Below are 24,599 nucleotides of genomic sequence, written 5' to 3'. Positions count from 1 at the left end.
CAGCATCATCGTGTTGATTAAAGGAAAAGCAGAGCAACTTAGGTGGTTAAGCCTGTCCCTGACTCACCACACGAACAACAAAGTTGTTTTTCTTCCCTAATTCACCTGCACGGCAGGAGCTCACAAGACTCACTCACCAGTTCAACGAGTAACAGCGTGTCAGACTGCATGTCTGGACTGCAGGCGTTGGTGGTAATTAATGGCACACATGCCCTATATTTACCTGAAAACACTTCACAACGCACAGACTCAAAAACAGTGTGAAGAAGCGATTTGGCAAGTTACACAGTATTTAAAAAATACAAAAAAGGCATGTGAACAGAAGTGAAACCTCCAGCAGGAGCTGAACAGCAGCTACAAAATTCCACAACCACTTATTTTTCTGTTTTCATTATTCAATTACTGTAATTTTCTGACATGGATATGTCATGATTCATGTTATGATTGTGCTTTACAACCCTAGTTTTGGTTGCATTTGTGTTTTTACGGTATTTGTGGACCAACACATCTGATGACACGATTCACGTTTGATTTATTAACCTGAACATATGAAAAGCCTTCCATTCATAAATGTGCCCGCTGAAAACATTTGTCATTTAAAAGTCACTCCCCGATGGTGCAGTGGTCAGCACTGTCGCCTCACTGGAAGAAGGTTCGAGGTTCAAGTCCCGGCTGGAGCACGGGGTCTTTCTGTGTGAGTCTCCATGTTCTGCCTGTTCCTGTGTGGGTTCTCTCTGGTACTCCAGCTTCCTCCCACAGTCCAAAGACATCAAGAGGGGACCAGGTTAATCCAGACTCTAAATTGACTGTAGGTGTGGCTGGGAGAGCCAACGGTTGTCTGTCTCTATGTGTTGGCCCTGTGATGGACTGGTGACCTGTCCAGGGTGAACCCCGCCTCTCGCCTGAAGGCTGCTGGGATAGGCTCCACCCCCTGTGACCTGAATAGGACTTGGGGGCACTTGAACTTGGACTACTTGTCCATTTGCATGATTTTTTGGTCATTTATCACTGCCAGCTGTACTGCTCTTTTATCCCCAAAAAACAGACTGTGTGTATATTTATATTGTTATATTTTCTGTACTTCATAATAGTTTATTAGATTGCACACACTAACAGCACCACAACGAATTCCTCGTATGTGTACAATCGTACTTGGCAATAAAGCTTTGTCTAGTTCTGATTTTGAAAAACAGGATAAGTGGTAGACAAGGATGGATGGACAGATGAATGGATGGATGGACAGATGGATGGATGGATATATGATGGATGGATGCCACTCCTAATATATTCTGGTTTTGGTAGCCAAAGAAGTGTGAAGATGCAATTTAGATTGAAATCACTTAGTATGGTATCAGCAGGGTTACTGTCATCAAAACACCCATGGATGTTTTAATATTTTATTGAATAATGACAATCATTATGAATAGATGATTATTACATTGTCAGAGGGGGGCCTATCTATGCGGAGGAGACACAAGGGAACTGCTGTGAACATCAGAACATCCAAAAACACTGTGACCAGCGCAATATTATGCAGAATGCCATAGACATGTCACTACTTTCCTGTGGAGAGTTTCTCCAGCTGATCCAGACAGCCGCCGGTCCTGCAGCAGCCTGGCGCAGCGCTCCACCATCACCCATGTGCGTATTAGTGCTCTGCTGAACCTGCACTCCTGCACAGTTGCAGAGTTAATTATGTACTTAAAGGTGCCATAGAGAGGTTGAACAGGGTATTAATTCTTGTTCTGGGATGTGATATGTAACCCCACAAAAAATGGTTGGGTCTGTAATGGCTCAGAAGCTTCCTAAAAGGCTCCCTGAAACCGCTATGTTACCGTGTTGGGTTTAGAATGCGTCGTTTGTCCCTATTGGGGTCGTTTCTGACCTCATCTGGCAACCTCATTATTTATGCAAGTGCATGAGTTGACGGTGATCGTTTGCCGTTGTTTATCTGGCAACCTCATTTAACTACTACTCGGTGATTGGCTGCCCTCACTGTCACTGAAAAGAAAGTACTCCCACTTTCTCAGCAAACTGTCGCCGGTGCTAAGTGTGACTGCTACTGTCAATTGACAACATTCCATATCATACAACAACATTCGTAAGATAAGATACCAAGTAGCCACGGCCCATTCGCGGATGCAGCCGTATATGCAGTGGCGGGGTGGCCGTCGGGACAACCGGGAGTTTTCCCGGTGACCTGGCCCCTTGGTGGCCTGGCTGGCTGGGGAGATTTCTTCCCCCTCAAGCCAGGCCAGGCCAGCTAGCGACAGACAGCGCAGATAAAACAAAGGGCTCAATTCTATCGAGGCCATTCATTCAATCAATCTGCTCAGTCAGTGCTGCTGCTGCAGTCTCCAGTTTGTGTCGCATTAGCGACTCACTCCGCTCGCTCGCATAATCGCCCCCTCCCGAAATATGTCGAAGGGGCGTGTGCGAATGGGGTGGGTTCAGTGTGTGTGAGTGGGGGGGCACTGACTGAACTGTGACGCAACACTTCAGCCAAAAACGCATTGGTCCATTTCCCCGCGGCGATTCAAAAAAGGGGAGCTCCTTCAAACAGAGGTTATGACACTGCCTCACACTTCGTGTGTATTCCCCACAACAGGGGGATGTTGAATAAACACCAAAAACAGAAAAGTGATGATTTTCATTCTAGCTGACCTTTAATATAATACATGAATGTAAAGATGTGTTGTTGCTCAGCGAGATGACTCCAGCGTACTGTAACCGGCCAATTGTGTTCTTTTACAAAGGAACAGGAAGCTGCTGTCACTGTCATAGTGATAGAGCCAAAAGTGAAGGAAGCACAATGTAACTAACAAACGTCTTTGATTTACATCAAAATTGAATGTAGACGATGTCCAGTAACATTGTTTGTGTTCTCTAGCGCCACCTAGTTGATGCAGAGGTGATATTCGCAATCCGGTGCAGCTTTGTCTCCTCCTCCATGCAAAATCCAAACGTACTCAGGTGTCAGCAATGTGTCACTGCCACACTACATGGTGTGCCCAAGTGTGAGTGCCCACCCATCATCATCACCATCTTAAATAACAGCCGTGCACCAAACTGGGGTCAAAAAGTTCACCTTGGCTGAGGTTTCCTGAATGATTTCTATTTTTACATATAATTTGTCTCTTTAAGGAATTCATTTTACCGCTGCACCGCTTATTTCTTCAGTTAGTTCTCCACAGCTCAAATCTGTTAACGTGTCAACATAATTGACATAATTTCAAGCAAAAATATCAAACAGCCCATAGTTGTAATATCAAAAGAGTGAGGTCTTGTTACTCTGTAATTGCATTATAAAACAACATCACATGACATGACTTCAAACTTGTGTCTGAAACAATTTTGTTTTCTTGCTTTCAAAGCGGCACTTTACAGAAATCAGTGAACATCAGCACTCTTGTCCATCGAAGACTGCTTTGGATATAGAATTGATGAGAGCACTGATCAGTGTGTTAGAGTGGCTTGTTAGCTGTAGCTAACAACAGGATTAACACAAAACACACACGTGTCATAGCAGACTGAACATAGGTGTAATTGATTAAATTAATTACAGCTCCATTCTAATGAGCCAGCACACACAACACCAGAGCTATGACCTGGACCAGGCCTGTAATTCATGTAATCAATTACACTTGTGTGTACCCGCCACTGACGTGTCAAAATGGCTGCTAGCGCCTGTTATCTACTGATTCTCATTTCTGTGACGTCACTGACAAACACACTCTCAGTGCAATGAAAAGAATGGTGCTTTAGCTTCTTCTCCTCTCCCCCCCCTCCTTTAAATACTTTGGTACACACCTACTAAAAGTACTCCCACCACAAAATGTGGTTTGAGTATCTTTTTCCTAATTAAAACAACTTATCTTGAACATATGTTATTTTGCCAGTTATTTTCTTGTTCTACTTGTCGCCCTGTTTATCGTTGCGCATGATTATAATTACGATCACTGCATTTCTGCAGTAATACTCCCTGAGCGGCTCATTTGTTTTATCGCAATGCTTCAAGTGTGCATCCATAAAACACTCAACAAAATTTAATCTCGTAATTTTACTTGTATGGGCACAAATCCTCGAGTGAGTCTCTGGTTCAACACATGTTGGTGGACAAGATTGTTTTTGTGATTCGTGAAAAAATTTTCATTGACATCAGTTTCTTGGAATGGAATTTTCTGTTGGAAAATATTATTTTATGTTGTGTCAATGTTGGTAATGTCTGGGGAGATTTAGAAACAGAATCACTTGTGTTTAAATATGCAGTCCTCCTCCAAGCCTGACAAAAGAAGCCGATTCCTCCCTCTCCTCTGTGTGAGCGTCGCGGAGCTGAGACCCTCAGAGACCAACGGCCACTCGTTAGCTTAGCTCAGGAGAGCCGAGGGAATTTTTTTTTCCCTTGAAAGACAAAACTGAAATATTATGGAGGTGGTGCTGAAAAGCAAAATAGTGGTAAATCCCTGATTTTTTTCCTCTTTGTTTTACATCGTCAAGTTAGTGTCAGATTGTTTCAGCAACAGTAAAATGCGTTTTGTTTTTTGTTTTTATTTTAGATCTCTCCATCACAATTCAGGTTATTTTTGGCAGGTCACTCTTAAACAATCAGAACCAGGAGAACAGAAATATTCTGTAACATGAGAAATTTAGCTACCAATTGCAGAATCAGACTGACATCCACCTGATCAAATCATGTATCATAAATAATTAGGGATCGTACATATTTAAAGAGCACTCCAAATTTTTTGTGGTGTTTTTCTCCCATTTTGCTGTTATTTGTTGTATTGTTATTATTATTATTATTATTACTATTACTATTATTTGGTTAATTTTTCATCTTGCAGGCCAAAGAGTGCCAATGTGGACAGCCTTGTCGTTTTGCATTGAAAAGTTGTGGCTAGGTAGTGTTAGTATACCTCGATTCAAATACCTGTATTTTCTTCCAAGAAGTCTTTGGGTTGTGCATAAAATTCAATATGAAATGATTTCAAAATATTAGGCAGCATAATTTCTTAGTCAGCCACTATGATGGTTGGAACTTCTTTCCTTGCAATGCATTACTTGATGTAGCATCACATAAGCCCCTTTGTAACCTGAGTCCCTTCCCTTCCACTACTGTTAATTTTGCTAAGCTAATTAGTAGTTAGCAGGTGTCTGAGGGTCTCAGCCCACTAGCGCAGCAGAGAAGAGGGAAGTCTAGTATCTACTGTATCTTCTGCTTTGACAGCAAATGAGCTCACTTCCCAAAAAGTTGCTGTGTTCCAGTAGGGTCAGGAAAACATTGCTGGTCAAGTTACAGTTGTGAAACTGTCATGATTGGGACTCAAACACCTGTGCGACAAAGTCCATGGTTTGTTTTAAGAATTTTCCCCAGAATTGTGCTGGGAGAATAAATAAAGGAAAGGATTCATGCATGTACGTACATCTATATATTAAATACAATGACATACAAACTGAGCTGGTCTTTATGTACATGATGTAAGCGTACACTGTAATAGTAGTGTGTGTTGCATAGTGGCTAAAAATAAACCTTCATGAACCTCAGGCAACAGTTTCATATCAAGTGTGAGCTCAGGTGCAGGGTGAATGTGTGCAGTGGAAACATACAAGTCCCCACCCTGCAGTGACCAATGCAGCCCCTGCACTCCTGCCTGGGTTTCGTGTTGCTGCGTCAGGGACAAAAGGCACTTAATTACATCTTTGCTCTTTCCCCTCTCGCACAGAATCCTCAAGGGGATTTTTAATTGCAAAGAGTAATTCATCAAGTGTTCATCAGACCTTTCTGATTAAATTTCAGGTCAACCGACTATGGAGCGACATACCAGAAGCTGAATGACAAAGTAGGAGCGAAGACAATACTCAGTTACTTGTATGTGAGCCCAAACAACAAGAGAAAGGTAATGTTTCTATTTACTTTGACTTTGAATACTGTCACTTTTTCTACACACTGTTCATCACTTCAGGTGGTTATATTGATATGTTTTTCCTCTCTCACTCTCAACTGTTTTAGTAAGATTCATTATGCTGTAGTGCTGTTACATTGTTGGAGGGGGGGGGGGGCACATTGCAAGAGCTCTTGGGGCCTGGGGGGCAGATCTTTGCCTGAGCTGTCACCCACATACACTTGATACAATGTACCAACGCATTTTCAGAACTTTAGTTTCTTTGAACGTAACCTGGTCATAAATTAAAACTAAACATTTGTCCTCTTCAACTTCACCTGTAAAATACACACACACACACACACACACACACACACACACACACAGAGCAACAACAGGAGGTTACAGTTTTTATTCAGCAGCATGGCAGGGAATGCAGAGAGAATGATGCGCTCTCTTGAACAGCTCCCAGTTCCCAGAAGTGAACGACTCTTTAAGATCTGGTACTCCTCAAAGAACCGTAAGCCTCCACCCTCTCCAGGATTATGTAGAAAAGGATCTAGTTTCTAGAATGACTGTTGGATTTAGAATGTCTCACAGAATCCTTCGGTTTCAAAGTTTGAAGGAGGTGGATCTTGAGGAATCATCCATTTCCAGGAGCTGTTCAAAATGTATTTAATCAGCCAATAGTTGAATAGACAGGGTGTAGTTCATATATTAACACATGTTTCCAACCCAGGCAGTTATCTGGCTGCAAAGAAAGTACTCTCTGCAGTAATCTGTGATGTTAATGGATGTGGCAGAGTTTCCTTTTATTAAAAGTCTTTCTGAACTAAATCAATTATAGGTGAGACAAAGGAGGTCAAAGACAAGCATAATCACAGCCACTCATTGCCCTCTCATTCTCCTGGGTTTGGGTATGGTAATGTTCGGAACAATCTGTCTCTGTTAATGCCGTGTCCTCAGCGTTCTTACTTTACATGAGTCTACTCAGGAGGGTCGATGATTCAGGGTGATTATTCTATTATCATGAGGAGAAAATGCAGCCATACCTCAGTCCTGACTCCCCATCTGATCCAGTTAGCAGGTCCATCAGCGACATCCCTGAGATCACGCCACACGGAGAGCCTGTCATAGTGATGTCAAGAGAATATTACGCCGCAGTCATACTCATTATAGGTGTTACAGTGTTATTGCTTGAGGAACACCCTGATATAAGTACAGAGTATTTCAACCACAGTCGCAGCTACGGACAGGAACAAGAACACAAAATCTCTGAATCCGCCTGCCCAAGCCTCACATTATTATTTTTTATTCTTTCTTCTTATTGTGGAGCAGTTAAGGGAAACAACACTTTCACTTTTCAATTTTTCACGATTACTTATATTAGAACCGTTCCAGTAAGGAAAGTTTATTGGTTCATATTAACTGAAGGAATGATTAAAGCAAGCAAAACCTGCATGAATTTTCATTTTACCACCCAAGGAAGAAAATATGAATAACTGAGGCGCATCAGCTTCGTCATCTTTGTTTTAAAATAGTGTGAAGGATCAGGTTTGATTTAAATGTCCTGAATAGAATTTTGGTGTCTGGATAGGAATTGAGATGAGCCACATTGTCACAGAAAATAAAGAAAATGGTCTTTAAGAAAAGAAAACACAACACCATGCCAGATAAGCAACATAATCTGGTGAAACTTCCCGAGAATATTTTGCAGTAAAGGTATCCAAAAAGCGACCCATCTAGGGTGAACCCCGCCTCTCACCCACAGGCTGCAGTGATAGGCTTGAGCCCCCCCCCCCCCCCCCCCCCCCCCCCCCATGACCCTTAACAGGATAAGTGGTAGAAAATGATTGGATGGATGGAATCCCAAAAGTATTCAACCAACAGTTGTAACACTTGTCCCATAGAGGGTGTGAATGGATTTGTGTCAACTCATCCTTCCCTAAAATTGCTGGATGCCTCATCACTGTGACAAGGACTTGTGCTCCTCACTCACTCACTGTAAAAAAAAGAATTTTTTCATTCCTTTTTAAGGTGAAGAAAGAGAGGCTGAGTTCTGCTGCCTCATTCAGGAGCTGCGGCTCCACCAGCTGGTTGGAAGAGTATATTTTAGGTCGTCTGTTTGGACAATTTGAGCCTCTTCTCAGGACACAAGTGCATCTCAGGTGGCAGAAGACCACTCATGCTGCAGTCTGACCTTACATACCAATTTTTTGTGAGGCAAATTCTTAAAATCCCTTGTGTGTGTGCGTGCGTGTGTGCGTGCGTGTGTGTGTGTGTGTGTGTGTGTGTGTGTGTGTGTGTGCGTTTGTGTGTGTTGGGATGCTGACTCCATGAAATGGGATATATATTGTTCGTCTTTTTTTTGCTCCGTCTGTCTGCCTGTTTGTTTGAAAATATGCTCATAAAAAAATGTAAAGTTGGCAGGTTTCACATTTTGTGCACCATGTTTATCAAGTAAATGCGGGGAAAAAAAGTGTCTCAAAATGACTAATAACTGATGGCTTCAGATGTAGTGGAGTACAAGTACCCAAACACATCCCAGCTGTGCATAATGTGAGCTGACGTGTGATGGCTGTGAATATGAAGCTCTGAACTCACGCAGCATCCCCTGCATCCTAAATGGAAGTCATGGCCGAAGGCAGTCATCACATGGTTGGAGCCAAATGGACGTCACCCCCTCACCACAGGTTGCTTCATTGCAGGGGGCTTGCTAAGGCCAAAACATGTAGGAATATTTATAGCTTGGATCTGTATCTGGTTTGGGATATGAGTAGGGATCTGAAAATGCACCTGCAGGTTTTTTGGTTATTAGTTTTCATGTAAATGAAACACTTTTTTCTTCTTCCTTGGGTGAGCCAAGCTCGTGCTGCTGGCACGGTCCAGCCTCCTGCCTCTCAGTTTATTCCTCTTGGGCACTTTATCAGTAAACTGAGGAGAGTTTTTCAACTCTCCCTCCTTCTGCTCGGGGTGCTCTACATCAGTGGATTTCCTGTCCAGAAGTGCCTGATTAATCATCCCATCCAAACTATTTCCTTCTTATTTTACAGACATGTTCTTTAGTTTGACTTAATTAAATCTAATCCATTGTCTTCTTGGTATTTTGAATGTAAAACACAGTTTAAACTAAGACCATCATTGATCTCCCAAAAGCTGCTGAGTTGTGAAGAAATCGTATCCATGTACTGTATTTATTCCTCTTATTTCCTGCCTGGCCACTTCTATATTGTCTCTCTGTGGGTAACCTCTAACCTCTGCCTGGTAACGGATGCACAGGGGGACTTCTGGAACTTTGCTAAGTTAGCAAATGTTTCTGGTACCCTGGTAGGTCCAGTTTTGAAGTATTTCTTGCCTGAACTGGTAACTGACAGCAGCTGCTGGCTGGCTGGTGACAGACTGAAGCTCCAGACGAGTAATATGATGATCAGCAGAGGCGTGCAGGGGATGTGGAGATAGTGGGAGCAGTGGTTGACCTCCTAGACACAGAGCAACGTGAACAAGATGACAAACAAAAATACATAACACACAAGACATGTGAGAATGAAGACTACCAGTATAATTAAGCAGTCAATCTGGTGAGGAGTGGATATACTGCCACGCTGACAGAAGATGGTGTGAAGTGAGCCAAGGTCAGGGAGAAGGACTGCAGCATTCCCCGCCATTCTGGACTGAAAAACTTGCTAGACTTCAAGGCAGATACGTGGTAACTTGTCACAGAACTTATGATGCCACTTTTCCCTCCACAGTTTCTTCTTGGTCATCAGATCTGTCAGTCTGTAGACATTGTTCTTTTGCTGCTTCCATTGACACATTCAGTCCAAGGTGAAGGCAGGCAGCACTATTGTCAACAAAAGCAATGAAGTTTCCGCTCTTGCACTTCTATACTCTCCCGTGTCACGGCCATGTCACTGGGGAGACAAAAACACAAACAAGGAAGGAAGAGACAACAAACAGAGAAAGGAAACAACACACAAGTGAAGTTGTGGCCAGACTTAACAATAGCAAGCCAGTTTATATTCACAAAAAAATCTGTAACACTGTATGACATTCCACTACATCCAAAAGTAAAAGTTGTTGGGTGACTTTCCTCTGTGTGTTGTTGTTGGTGAGGTCCTCGTTCATTCTTTATGTCCTTTGTTATATAGAGTACCCAGCAGTTAAGCAAAGCAGGTTTCTGTAATTGAAGCACATGTCCTACCCGGGGTACACATCATAACCGTGGTATTTGAAGTTTACAAAGGTGGTCCAGAAAATGGTGCCACGCTTGACATGCTAGCTTATCCGTGTAGCTAAAAAGAAATCCAATGAGGCTTGCAAACTGACCCAAACTCAGAAGTCTGAACAGGGCAAAGTTGTTTGTTGTCCTATAAGTCACTGAAGAACATTTGTAGCTACTGATATTAGTCAACTGACTGATGGAAAACTAGAAATATTTATTCATTTCGCAATATTTCACTCATTTTTCACTTCTTAAAGGCGATTGCTTGATTTCTATGCCATCTCATCCTCCTCACAAAAAAAGCAATTGCGTTCAAACAGCGTGATGGACAGAAGGAACATGATGGCCCACTGGCTGGTGGAAGCGCACAGTTTCAAAGTTTCACAACAAATTGTGGTTTAGTTGTCAGAACGTATTGCTTTTGAAGATGGCTCCTTATGATACATCAAGTCGGTATTATTATTATCAAGCCAACCCTCTTATGAATGGGGATGTCCACCTTCATGGAGTGCAACACCACTGACTAACCCTCCGACCCAGCAGGAAGTGAACTACCAGTTGCTGGCTCACCATCAGTGTACTTATTGGCTAGTGGTTGCTAAGCTACAGTGGGAGGAACGCTTTGAATTCACCATCTAAAATTATGGCCACTGGGTTCTATGTGATATTGCAATGCGGCAGAGCACAGACATGATGTTGAGACCAGACAGTGAGTCACACTTTATTACCGTATCCGATCAGAAACTCTCCTTCACCCCGTTTCTTTGTCGTCTTTTCTTGGCTTTCAGTATTCATGCACCTAAAAATGGAATCACTTGCTGATCTTCGACTTCACTCAACAATGTTCCTGTAAATCTACACTGAATATTGTTACGCTGAAATGAACTGAGTTTGGAGCCGAGTAGCGCAACCACAGACAGGATACCGGTGATGAAGGAAAATGCCCAAAGGCTATTTATTAGTGATATAGAGAAAAAACCCACTCTGCACTAGGGAGGCTAGAATGGGGGGAATGTGGTGCTTAAGCTTTATATGAATGGGATGTGTAAGTAACGGTGTGCTGCGTGAAATGTGGAGTGCGCTAACCAGTCCAGGGTGGGAAGACCTAACACTGGGGGTCAGAGGTCCCAGAGGAACTGAACTGAGGTCTTGGGAGCCAGAGGACTCACGGAGGAGGACTCAGGAGGCAGTGGAGCGGTTCTGGAGAGGCGTTCGAGTCACAGACAAACTCTCAGGGAAGGAAAAACAGGGGAAAAATAACACGAGTAAATCCGCAGAGCAAAAAATAGAGTGTTGGTAAAATGGCACCAAAATCCAAAGCGAGCCTGTCAGTATAGTTACCATGCAGGCCTAGGCTTCCACTTATAGCTGGGCTGGTAATCGGCTGCAGGCGTGGCTGATTGCCGATTAGCAGCACCTGTGCTGCTGGTCCTCCCAGCCAGAGGACGAGGGCCGTGGACAGCACTGGGAGGATCCCTAACAAATATGTTGGCTTTCAAGCGAGCTTTCTCTGCAATGATTGTGCCACACTTACGGCTTTATGTATGTTTGCATATTTGGTTGTTTCAATGCAAGTTTCTGTTTGTTTTTGTTCATTGGTTTGTGATGTAAACCATGCTGACCTGCTTCTGCGTGACATAGTGCTATGAAAATAAAGTTTGATTTGGTTTTAAAAGGGTCTAACATGCCTGCTCTGATGTTTGTGGTGTGTTCACTGCACACAGGTTTGCTGCCCTTATATGGGTTCATCAGATTTATTCTAATTGCCTGTTGCTTGAGGACTTGATGAATGCATTTATACAGCACTTTTCTAGCCAACTGACCACTCAAAGTGTTTTTACAACACATTCCCATTCAGTCATTCACGCAAACATTGTTGGCACAGCCGGCTATACAAGGTGCCAACTTGCCAACACATTCATAAGCTGATGGTGACGGCATCAGCAGCAATTAAGGCTTCAGTGTCTTGTTCAAGGACACTGTCAACACCGTCTCTGGGGCTGCTGAAGATTGGACAAGTAACCCTCTGATTACTAGGCGGCCAAAGCGCAAATACAATTAGTTTGATTGAAAAAAACCTTCCTGTCCAGACCATGGCCACTTCCTGTCTACTATCCACATACAGACAAAGAAACAGATAGAGATGTCACTCTTGACCCTGGACCATCCTTTATGAAAGATGAAGATAATGTTGACTATTCAGCTGTTCGGGAAAACAATCATGATGGACAAGGGACGCAGACGAGCCTTTGTCCAAAGCTGTATCCAGCTGTTTAGCTAGCAGCATAAACAATTGTAATTCTTTTTTTTGCTTTTTTTCTGTGACATTGATACTAATAATCCTTGTGCTTTTCCTATTTTTGTCTTGAAATCAGCAATTTGAATGAAAACTAAAACAGAGCCAGAAAGCAACTCATATTTCCACTTGTCTGCACAAAAACTTTATTTCAGAGGCTAAAAGTTGAGTAGTGTTCCCCCTGGAGAGTTTCCCGTGTCCCGTCAAGTTTAGAACTAGTCAAGTCTTGCTGCTTCAGTGTTCCTCTATATTTGCTGCAGGGATGCTAATGTGCACATAGAAACCTTTACAGTGAATCGACAACGTTAATCAACACAAATCAGCTGGAACATAGAACATGAATTACCACTAGATCTGTCTCACTGATTCTGTTGTGCGGTGAGATTTAAACAGCCCTGATCGGTGCTGTCACGCTGCTGTGTCTCATGTGTAAATGAACACAGCGTCTCTCTTAATGGGGCAACGCACTTATTGTTTCTGCTGCAGGGGGTATCGCTGCAGGTAGTTAATAAATATGCATGACTTATTTGTTTATTCTGTTTAAAAATAAGTTGAAAACATCTTTGGACTGAGGCTACATCAACTTTTGTACTATCTAGCACTTTCCATTTAGCTACCTTGAAACTTGCTTCTCAAATGACTTAAGGAGAAGGATTTGTAGCCTACACTTGTAGGCCTAACATATTAAGCTGCTCCACAAGGAACTTTGTGGTTTCACCACAGCAGCCAAACGCACATCAAATCATCCACCGCCACATTATCACATCACCCAGCTCAGGTGCTCTCAGGTTCCACGTGAATGTTCCCTCGTTCTCATGAATTCTTCACATCTTTCTTTAACCTCTTGACATTTTCATTCTGGGTTAAGGAAAAGTGTTGAGGAAAAGATGATTGGAGGGACTACCTGGACACTCTGTCGTGGTTCTGTTTGGTTCTGGCAGAACATCTGGATCTCCTTATTTACATCCACCTTGGCTAGTTCTAACGCTTCAAAGAAAATGTTCTTCCTACTTTGATTGCACTGATGGAGACTATCAGAGATGGGAAAGAGAAATACTTAGTTACTCTACTTAAGTAGATTTCTTAACTACCTGTACTTTACTGTCTTATAACAATTTTTTTTTAAAGATTTTAACACATATCTATACTTTCTACTTACATTGTAAAAAACAAGCTTTGAGGCAAAACAGACAAAAACAATAAAAAAGTAAGAGAAGCAGATGAGCGTTTTGGTTAAGGAGATCTGTAATGCTGCTCCGTCACCACAGTTATATATGCAGTGCCAGGATGTTTGGTTCACCACCGGCCCAGGTTCAAGGCCTAAAAATGGTTGAGAAGCCAAAAGTTGAGAAGCCTGAAGACGATGCCGGAGTCACTCATACATGGAGAACAGGGACACTCAAGCATCCAGTGTAGCAAAGAATGATGTCAGTCAGGTAAGGAGCGGTATTACTCATGAGCAACAACTACCCAACTCTGCAGAGAGGGCAGTAAAAAGACTTGATACTTTTACTTTTGAGTACATATAAGAGCCTGTCCTTTTTCACATGAGTATCTGTACTTCAGCTTGAGTAATAAATGTGTGTACTCTCGCCACCTCTGAGAACAATGTGGAAAGATGGTGTGAGCATCAAACGCTACATGCTTGTCAAGCTTTTCTCTTGCACTTTTTAGCACTCAGAGATTCATTGTGACTTGGTTGTTTGATTCCACTCCAGTTAACTCAATTGAATTTTGTCTCACTGTGGAGCTTCAACTGTATCACTGCAGCACTCCCACTGATCTATTACATGCTGCAAGTGCGAGGGAAGCGGGGTCAGGTAGACATTTCCCTGCGATGAAGAGTGTGTGCTCTGTGGGACTGTGGAGGTTTTGAAGCATTCCTACTGTAATGAGGCAGATCTGCTCAGGGGACCGAAGGGAGGCACCATGTACTTCCAGGAAGCCAACAAGCTCAACAGCACCAGTTTAAACACAAGACCACACTGGACCCTGATGGGATGTTACTCTTCAAACCAAACACTCTTACATAAACATAGAATTACGCACCACTGGGCCGCCAACATTGGATTTAATAATTTTGTTGCAACCTACAATAACTGTTGCAACTTGTTGTCATGTCAGTTAAAAATTTTAACCTGTCTGCCACACCATTCAGTCAGCGTTTGAAGATGGACTGCTGCAAAAAAAAAACAACAACCAAAAAACAACAGAAGCACTGTCATTGTCCCCCCATGCTGCTTTTACTGCAGCTACCCAAGAGTGTAAACAAGCTCAGGGTACTACAGTACTACTCTCTGGACACGAATGGTACTCCCTGCTAACATGCCCCACCACGCGTGAACTGCCAGTGACTGGGCGGTCAGCGCTCACCATCGTCCATCGACAATACAGCCACCTACTGGAAGCTGTGATGTGTCTGCAGTGGTTAAACATATCAACATGGACTAGAGAGTGGCCCAAACAACAAAACAGATCATAAGAGCAAAAAATCATGGATGTACTTCATTCACACAGACTCTTACTCCTGGCTTACGCATGTGGAGGGCACTCCACCCCCCTGGCATGGCGCCATGTGACTGCTACTGGTGGTACACAAAAGCCCCTTTCTTCACGCAGGACTGGAAGTAGATCAGACCTCTGTGACTGCAGGGAGTAGAGGGAGCAAAGCAATGGAGGATAGCAGGAGAGACAGAGATACAGACGAGGAAGAAAAGAAAAGACATACGAGAGGTGGTGGTGGTGGTGGGGCACAGTAAGTGACAGACAGCAAGTGAGCGTCGACGAGTTGTTGGTCGAGCAAGAAAAAAGGAGAGACAAAGCAAAACATGTTGAGAGAGCTGGCTCGTGGCTCACCCGTGGAGAGAAACCAGACTGAAAAACACAATTACAACAATTTTCAGCTTGTGGCTTCATTTTGAGGTCGCACATGAGAGGACACATTTGTGGTGCACATTAGGGGGAGTGATTTCAGATTTTAGCCTGGGATTTTGGGTGGGAGCGCGTTATTGCAGCAAATGGATGGGGATGGAGATGTTGGATAGAAAAACAACAAAACCCCTCAGAGACTGAACTCTCACACAAATGGGTTATTGCTCTAATTGTCTGAAACAACCGGGAAGTGTCTGAGTGACAGATGGATCCTGTCAGCTCCCAATCTCTTTAAGGAATACGTAACTTCTTTTTCTCATGAGTGTTACAACTACATCAACAGTTGTTGAGCTCAATGAAAAAAGCCTCTTCGCTTGTGTCCTTCTGCCTGCTTGTCAGTGCACGCGCTTCGTGTTCAAACACAATTATAGCTTCAGATGACGAGAACAATGGGCAGGTGGGTGAGATAGAAATTCACGTCAGATGAGACCTCTCCCACTGATGAACTTCAAACACGTCTATTCATTGTATCACTTTTGTAGACTTAAAAGTGAACCTCAATATTTCATATCCTTGAGATGTCCTCAAAACAGCAATAAAAACAGCAAGAAAGTGTGGAACCAAAGGACAAACAGAAAATCGCAAAACAAACAGTGTCCAAAGACTCACAGTATGATGCAAAAAGCAGAAAGAATTTCAAACATGAATATCTGCTGTATAATATTGATGCTTTTATCTGCAGCACTGGAGTCTCATCTTACAGGAAGGTTGGAGGAGTTGATATATTCATGAAGCAGGAGAACACCTGATGACAGTATCACCCAAATACATTCCCTCTCCACTTTTCAATATTCCTGGGAGTTTTAAAGTGTTTGCCTTTGCTTGGAATGTTGCTGATGGTACTGGGACGATACAAATGACTCCATTTTTTTTAACTGTTTAAAGTAGAAATATGCTTGAATGTTGTATTTTAGCCAATTAGTCAGATAATCAGGGTCATGGAGGAGTAAGACATTATCAGAGGAGTCATTCACGGGTTTTTGAAATAGAATTTACACTCAGGCCAGGGGGAGCTTGAGCCCATCCCAGCTGGACAGGTCACCAGCTCATCACAGGGCAGCAATGGCAGATGAAGATTAAAACTGAAAAGCAAAGAAAAGAAAAACAAGGCAGTAGAATAAACAAGGATATAATAAATCAGTCAAGCTTGTGATTTTGCTATTTTTTATTGCTAGATTCTTTAGCATGTGAGGCTAGTAGATTTTCATGTTTCTGCAGCTGGACAAGAAGGTGGATGTGTGCAGATACTGTCAAGGATGATGCAGAGAAACTCTCCTCTCAGGTTCTGTTGGCTTTCCAGAGGTGCACTTGCAGAGAGGAGGCTGACATTTCCAAAAAAAGATGCAAAATGTTGTCGATGGGTATGAAAAGGGAGGAGAAAGTTGATGATTTGTGTGTGTGTGTGTGTGTGTGTGTGTGTGTGTGTGTGTGTGTGTGTGCGTGCGTGTGTGTTGGGGGTTAAAAAGTAAAAATACACACACACACAGATTTGAAGTGAGGTGATCATAGGAAGTGCATTTAAAAAAACAATAAAAGGTCACTGGCACCTTAAGCAATGCAATATCATAGGTTATAAATAGACAATACATCACTTATTTATTTATCTATTTGACAGTGACATCGCATAATAAGTAATTTTAAGGACCCTGGCATTTCTGCATGTTTGTAGTTTCCTGCGTGTCAGAAAGACTTCCAGTGTGACGAGGTGATGCGTTATTCATCTGCAAAATGACATCTTGTTTCCAACATGGCAGCCAAGTGACAGAATATTGTTTTTTACAGTCAAATAGTATAAAGTATATGTCTAAAGACATTTGAGGAGAGATTACATGCAATGTTTAAACAGATTCTTCATTTATATTTGAGCAGTTCCATCGTTTGATGGGATTCTTCATGTCCCGGCCCTGTGGGTCCTGGTTTTGGATGGACCAGAAGGTCGCAGCTATAGTTGGGTGGACTCAGGGGAGGAGTTGCAACAAATTTGCACACTTAATTTGGTTTGCTTTCACACTGTCACCTTGTCAAGCACACCAAACTTCATAAACAAACATCATGCGGTCAAAAGCTGCCGGAATTCCACAGGCACTTCTTTTATAATGCTTATGCAGTATTTTTACTTTGTCCCCCGCACAACTACAAAAAGGGAGGGTTTCTGTTGGAGATGTGGGTCTTTTTGTCATATTAAAATGCAAGTTATGTTCTTAACCTCCTGACCTTCAATGTCCCCCCCCCCCAACTCTGGAAAGTCTCTCAACACCTTTCATTTCTTTTCCTTTCCTTTCCACTGTTATTATAAAAGGTCCTGTGGTGTCATATAAAACTGTCGAACTACAGCACAGCGTTTATTTTCCTTTTTTATATCCATTTATGTGCGTCCCACTGTGCTTCATCATCTCACTGCTTTATCACCTGTGTGTAAGCCAATTAAATTAATGTTTTTTTTTTGTATATTTTGTCTGTTCCCTTTCACTTGGAAATGATCCGAAAATCCTGTTTTGTTGAGAATTAATTTCAGTTGAGCTTTCACACCAGCACAAACCAACCAGACTATCCAACGAAACACTCCAGGGTCTGTTTGAAGGGGACCAGAGAGCTCCGGTGTAAAAGGGACATGATGACACGCAACAGTAGATGGGGGGGGTTATCCACTGGGGTCGTGCGTCTGTCTCCCACAGTAATCATGAGGTCGAGGCCAATGCAAGGCGGACCCAGACGATAGAACACAGGTCTCTGCTGAGTGATTCAGGGCGGTGGTCTCCAAAATACTCGAAATTCCTGTTCTTTTCAACAGTAAATGCAGCACTTTATGAGTGTTTGGGTGAGGATTAGGCACTAAAAAATGTATGGTTAGGAAGAAGAAACAATGCTTTGGGTTGATATAGATATTTAACAATGTCTGGAAATGACATGACGTCTTTTTTGCCAACTTCCCCACTGAGGGACGAATAAAGGTTTATCTTATCTTATCTGATTAAGTCACTGGAGACACTGTGAAAACTGGATGTCCATTCATTTTTTTTCTGTAAGATTCTAGAGAAAATGAAATACTGCCTGTACAATAGAGGTGTATGGAATCTCAATGGTGTGAAATAACATGCCGACTGATTTAAGAAACCAACACGAATTGATAAGACCAGGCTGATATATGTAGCAAATTAAATGTTTGAAACAAGATGACAACCAAGTGACACGTGTCTAAATGTTATCAATATGAAAGACTTCGAGAGTTACAACACATCAGTGAATTTTTGACTCTGCATCTTTTTTCACTGGACTATGAATTAAAATTGACCTGTTTTAAATGACTTGTTTTGTAGAACAAAGGTAGGAACTAAATACAGCACAGAGTGAATCTGTTATTAATGAGTTTATTATGCTGAATTACAAGCATGCATCTCTTCCTGTGAGTCCCTTCTGAAGGTTATCTATTATGTGAGTCCAGAGATGGAAGGGATAATTCTGATAAAGAGAAATCATTATTAATCAGGGTTTATATGGTCATGAAAGAGTAGGAAAAGTCATTGAATGATATATATATATATATATATATAGAGAGAGAGAGAGAGAGAGAGAGAGAGACAGAGATAGAGAGAGAGAGAGACAGAGAGAGAGAGATAGAGATAGATAGATATAGTATGGCATGCCGTTCAGGAAATTAATCTTTGAATATATTGAGTGAACCTCTGAATATATTGAATGAAACTCTGAATATATTGAATGAAACTCTGAATATATTGAATGAAACTCTGAATATATATACGAAACTCTGAATATATTGAATGAAACTCTGAATATATTGAATGAAACTCTGAATATATATATACACAAAACTCTGAATATATTGAAATAAACTCTGAATATATATATGAAAATCTGAATATATTGAATGAAACTCTGAATATATATATACACGAAACTCTGAATATATTGAAATAAACTCTGAATATATATATGAAAATCTGAATATATTGAATGAAACTCTGAATATATTGAATGAAACTCTGAATATATATACGAAACTCTGAATATATTGAAAGAAATTCTGAATATATTTGTGAAAATCTGAATATATTGAATGAAACTCTGAATATATTGAATGAAACTCTGAATATATTGAATGAAACTCTGAATATATATATACACAAAACTCTGAATATATTGAAATAAACTCTGAATATATTGAATGAAACTCTGAATATATATATATATATAAATAATGAATCCTGAATATATGGAGTGAAACTCTGAATATATTGAATGAAACTGAATATATTGAATGAAACTTTGAATATATGGAATGAAACTCTGAATATATATATTCAGAGTTTCATTCCATATATTCAAAGTTTCATACATATATATTCACAGTTTCATTCAATATATTCAGAGTTTCATATATATATATTCACAGTTTCATTCAATATATTCAAGGTTTCGGCAAATCTCATTTGCATTTGTCTGTCTGTCCACAGTCCGCTGTGTGAGTAACGTGTCCAAAGCTGACAATGTGTCGCCGATCATCAAATATGTTCAGTACTAAACTTACGTTCAGCCTGCATTGGTCTATGAATGTGGGCGATTCTTACTGTATATGAACAATATATGAAGAGCTACCCTTTCAGTTCACGAAATCCCTGCAGCCGCAGCAGCTTCTCCAGTCCCGGAGAAGTGCCGCGTCAGGGTGCAGTGCCATTACGTACGGCCGATCACTGTTTTACCTTCATTGAACCACCTGAAAATTATACCAAGCGAACCATACAGATCTGAATACGATCACTGTTTTACCTTCATTGAACCACCTGAAAACTATATCAAGCGAACCATACAGATCTAAATACGATCACTGTTTAACCTTCATTGAACCACCTGAAAACTATATCCAGCGAACCATACAGATCTAAATACGATCACTGTTTTACCTTCATTGAACCACCTGAAAACTATATCAAGCGAACCATACAGATCTAAATACGATCACTGTTTTACCTTCATTGAACCACCTGAAAACTATATCGAGCTAACCATACAGATCTAAATACGATCACTGTTTTACCTTCATTGAACCACCTGAAAACTATATCGAGCGAACCATACAGATCTAAATACGATCACTGTTTTACCTTCATTGAACCACCTGAAAACTATATCGAGCGAACCATACAGATCTAAATACGATCACTGTTTTACCTTCATTGAACCACCTGAAAACTATATCGAGCGAACCATACAGATCTAAATACGATCACTGTTTTACCTTCATTGAACCACCTGAAAACTATATCGAGCGAACCATACAGATCTAAATACTATCACTGTTTTACCTTCATTGAACCACCTGAAAACTATATCGAGCGAACCATACAGATCTAAATACGATCACTGTTTTACCTTCATTGAACCACCTGAAAACTATATCGAGCGAACCATACAGATCTAAATACTATCACTGTTTTACCTTCATTGAACCACCTGAAAACTATATCGAGCGAACCATACAGATCTAAATACGATCACTGTTTTACCTTCATTGAACCACCTGAAAACTATATCGAGCGAACCATACAGATCTAAATACGATCACTGTTTTACCTTCATTGAACCACCTGAAAACTATATCGAGCGAACCATACAGATCTAAATACGATCACTGTTTTACCTTCATTGAACCACCTGAAAACTATATCGAGCGAACCATACAGATCTAAATACGATCACTGTTTAACCTTCATTGAACCACCTGAAAACTATATCGAGCGAACCATACAGATCTAAATACGATCACTGTTTTACCTTCATTGAACCACCTGAAAACTATATCGAGCGAACCATACAGATCTAAATACGATCACTGTTTTACCTTCATTGAACCACCTGAAAACTATATCGCGCGAACCACACAGATCTAAATACGATCACTGTTTTACCTTCATTGAACCACCTGAAAACTATATCGCGCGAACCATACAGATCTAAATACGGACCTCTACACACAGCAGAGTGTTCCGTTAATAGTTCTGCTTTTTTATGAAGGAAAAACATGGCCTCCCGCAGGCGCTGCCGTGAAGTCTGACGTCAGTCGAGTTTCGTATATATATTCAGAGTTTCATTCAATATATTCAAAGTTTCATTCAATATATTCAAAGTTTCATTCCATATATTCAGGGTTTCATTCAATATATTCAGAGTTTCACTCCATATATTCAGGATTCATTATATATATATATATATATATATATATATATATATATATATATGTATATATTCAAAGTTTCGTATATATATTCAGAGTTTCATTCAATATATTCAGAGTTTCATTCAATATATTCAGAGTTTCATATATATATTCAGAGTTTATTTCAATATATTCAGAGTTTCGTATATATATTCAGAGTTTCGTATATATATTCAGAGTTTCATTCAATATATTCAGAGTTTCATTCAATATATTCAGAGGTTCACTCAATATATTCAAAGATTAATTTCCTGAACGGCATGCCATAATATAGATATAAAGATATATATCTCTATATCTATATGTATTTGTATATGTATATATATATATATATATATATATATATATATATATATATATATATACATACATACATATAGATAGATAGATATATGTATATATATACATATAGATATATATAGATAGATAGATAGATGTATATATATGTATGTATATATATACATATACACACATGCACACACACTGCTAAAAAAAAAGGAACACTAAAAATAACACATCCTAGATCTGAATGAATGAAATATTCCTTTTAAATACTTTGTTCTTCACATAGATGAATGTGCTGATAATAAAATCACACAAAATATCAATAGAAATCAATTTTTTTAACCCATGGAGGTTTGGTTTTGGAGTCACTCAAAACTAAAGTGGACAACCACACTACAGGCTGATCCAACTTTGATGTAATGTCCTTAAAACAAAGTCAAAATGAGACTCAGTGTTGTGTGTGGCCTCCACGTGCCTGTATGACCTCCCTACAACACCTGGGCATGCTTCTGATGAGGTGGCAGGTGGTCTCCTGAGGGATCTCCCCCCAGACCTGGACTAAAGCATCCGCCATCTCCTGGAGCGAGACATGATGTCCCAGATGTGCTCAATTGGATTCAGGTCTGGGGAACGGGCGGGCCAGTCCATAGCATCAAGGCCTTCATCTTGCAGGAACTGCTAACCAATTCCAGCCACATGAGGTCTAGCGTTGTCTTGCATGAGGAGGAACCCAGGGCCAACTGCACCAGCATATGGTCTCACAATGGGTCTGAGGATATCATCTCGGTACCTAATGGCAGTCAGGCTACCTCTGGCGAGCACATGGGGGGCTGTGTGGCCCCCCAAAGAAATGCCACCCCACACCATTACTGACCCACCGGCAAACCGGTAATGATGGAAGATGTTGCAGACAGCAGAACTTTCTCCATGGCGTCTCCTGACTGTCACGTCTGTCACATGTGCTCAGTGTGAACCTGCTTTCATCTGTGAAGAGCACAGGGCACCAGTGGTGAATTTGCCGATCTTGGTGTTCTCTGACAAATGCCAAATGTCCTGCACGGTGTTGGGCTGTAAGCCCAACCCCCACCTGTGGATGTCAGGCCCTCATACCACCCTCATGGAGACTGTTTCTGACCATTTGAGCAGACACATGCACATTTGTGGCCTGCTGGGTTGTTGCCCTCCTATGGCCTCCTCCACGTCTCCTGATGTTCTGGCCTGTCTCCTGGTAGCACCTCCATGCTCTGGACATTATGCTGACAGACACAGCAAACCTTCTTGCCACACCTCACACTGATGTGCCATCCTGGATGAGCTGCACTATATATATATATATGTATATATGTAGATATATGTGTGTATAGATATAGATATAGATAGATATAGATATAGATAGATAGAAATATAAAGAGAGAGACAGAGACAGAGAGATTTACTTTAATACATTTATATTGTCCAATTGTCCATCCATTTTCTACCTCTTATCCTGTTAAGGATTGTGGGGGGGAGGGGCTGGAGCCTATCCAGGCAGCATTCAGGCAAGAGGTGGGGTCACCAGTCCATCGCAGGGCTAACACATATAGACAGACAGCCATGCCTATGGATAATTTAGAGGATTCAATCAGCCTAGTCCCCTCATGATGTCTTTGGACTGTGGGAGGAAGCCGGTGTACTGGAGAGAACCTACGCAGGCACAGGGAGAACATGGAGACTCCACACAGAAAGATCCCGTGCACGAGCCGGGACTCAAAACCGGAACCTTCTTGCTGTGAGGCGACAGTGCTGACCACTGCACCACCATGCCGCCCAGTCATATTGTATCAAATCACATGGCTTACTTACAGTTATACATAGCATACATAGCTTACTTTGTATGTTTCTGACAATGTTTGGTCATGAAAATATTTCTCATAGGAACATTACAGACATATCATGGATGTTTATTGGTAAAACTGTGTGCATGACATGGATTATAATGGAAATTATTCATTGTAACTCGACCCCAAAATGGGGCGAAATAATTAAAATCATGGAAGAAGGGGAAGAATGTTTGCAGTTCCTGCTCTGTCCTCCCTACGTGTTCTTTGGTCATGCCACTGTAGGACGTCATAGGAGTAAATAGGATTCAGAGACTCGTGTTGTGCCTGCTGGCTCACTCGGCTCTACTGTGGTTCACTTGGACACTTGATTATGAGCTGTCATTTGTAACAATAACACCTGGGTCTCCCTGCTTATCCAAAAGTCAATTAAAGACAAATGTGCTTAGAATAATAATAAGAAGAATAAAAAACAACAACCACAAAACATAATTTATTGACTCAAGCACAGTAATGAGTTGGCATTAAAAAATAACTTGCAGTCATTTGTATTAAATGGAAAGGTGTCACATCTTATCCTTTCTAATAATACATCAAATGTGATTTGCTCTTTCAAACAAACAAAAGACTTGCTGAGGGTGATCCTTGTGCATGACTGTGCTGACTTCACCATCTCAGCCACTGGTGGATCCATAAACACACTCACAGATGTGCTGATACCAAAGCAGAGCAGATATTCCATTTTGAGCATTAAAGGAACATGAACATTAAAAACAAAGAGAATTAACCTTGTTTCCTCCCACTTTCAGCATACGATGTTGCATCAAGTAGATAACAGCAGAAGGGAATTTTAAACGACATGGAAATGCACAGCAGCCATACCTGGAGCAATCCCACCTGCAGCAAGTACCACTATCTTTAACTGCATGCTGTG

The 24,599-nt window shown here is 41.2% G+C and overlaps 1 protein-coding gene and 1 long non-coding RNA gene across 8 annotated transcripts in view; one reads left to right on the top strand and one right to left on the bottom strand.

Annotated features, from left to right (window-relative positions):
* sorcs1 (sortilin-related VPS10 domain containing receptor 1) overlaps positions 1 to 24,599 on the top strand; it is a 216,589-nt gene that overhangs the window by 106,009 nt on the left and 85,981 nt on the right. For all 7 annotated transcript variants that reach the window (XR_015117522.1, XR_015117523.1, XM_086210512.1 and 4 more), the window contains exon 3: positions 5,798 to 5,897. Coding sequence is in view for 5 of the 7 variants with exons in the window: in XM_086210512.1 (XP_086066638.1) it covers positions 5,798 to 5,897 (100 nt within the window). In the remaining 2 variants the exon portion in view is untranslated. The remainder of the gene's footprint in view (positions 1 to 5,797; positions 5,898 to 24,599) is intronic.
* Positions 9,263 to 11,421, bottom strand: LOC147256865 (uncharacterized). Its single transcript, XR_015117524.1, has 4 exons — positions 11,191 to 11,421; positions 10,833 to 10,903; positions 9,437 to 9,793; positions 9,263 to 9,361 (listed from the first exon to the last, which is right to left on the bottom strand). It is a non-coding gene; the product is annotated as an uncharacterized LOC147256865 (long non-coding RNA).

This window comes from Aulostomus chinensis, chromosome 8, assembly GCF_037954235.1.
Source record: "Aulostomus chinensis isolate RoL2024-O1b breed Wild chromosome 8, RoL_Achi_v1.0, whole genome shotgun sequence".
Classification (NCBI taxonomy): Eukaryota; Metazoa; Chordata; class Actinopteri; order Syngnathiformes; family Aulostomidae; genus Aulostomus; species Aulostomus chinensis.
Note: the sequence above shows the minus strand (reverse complement) of the source record. Positions and strands in the feature narration are given on the sequence as shown.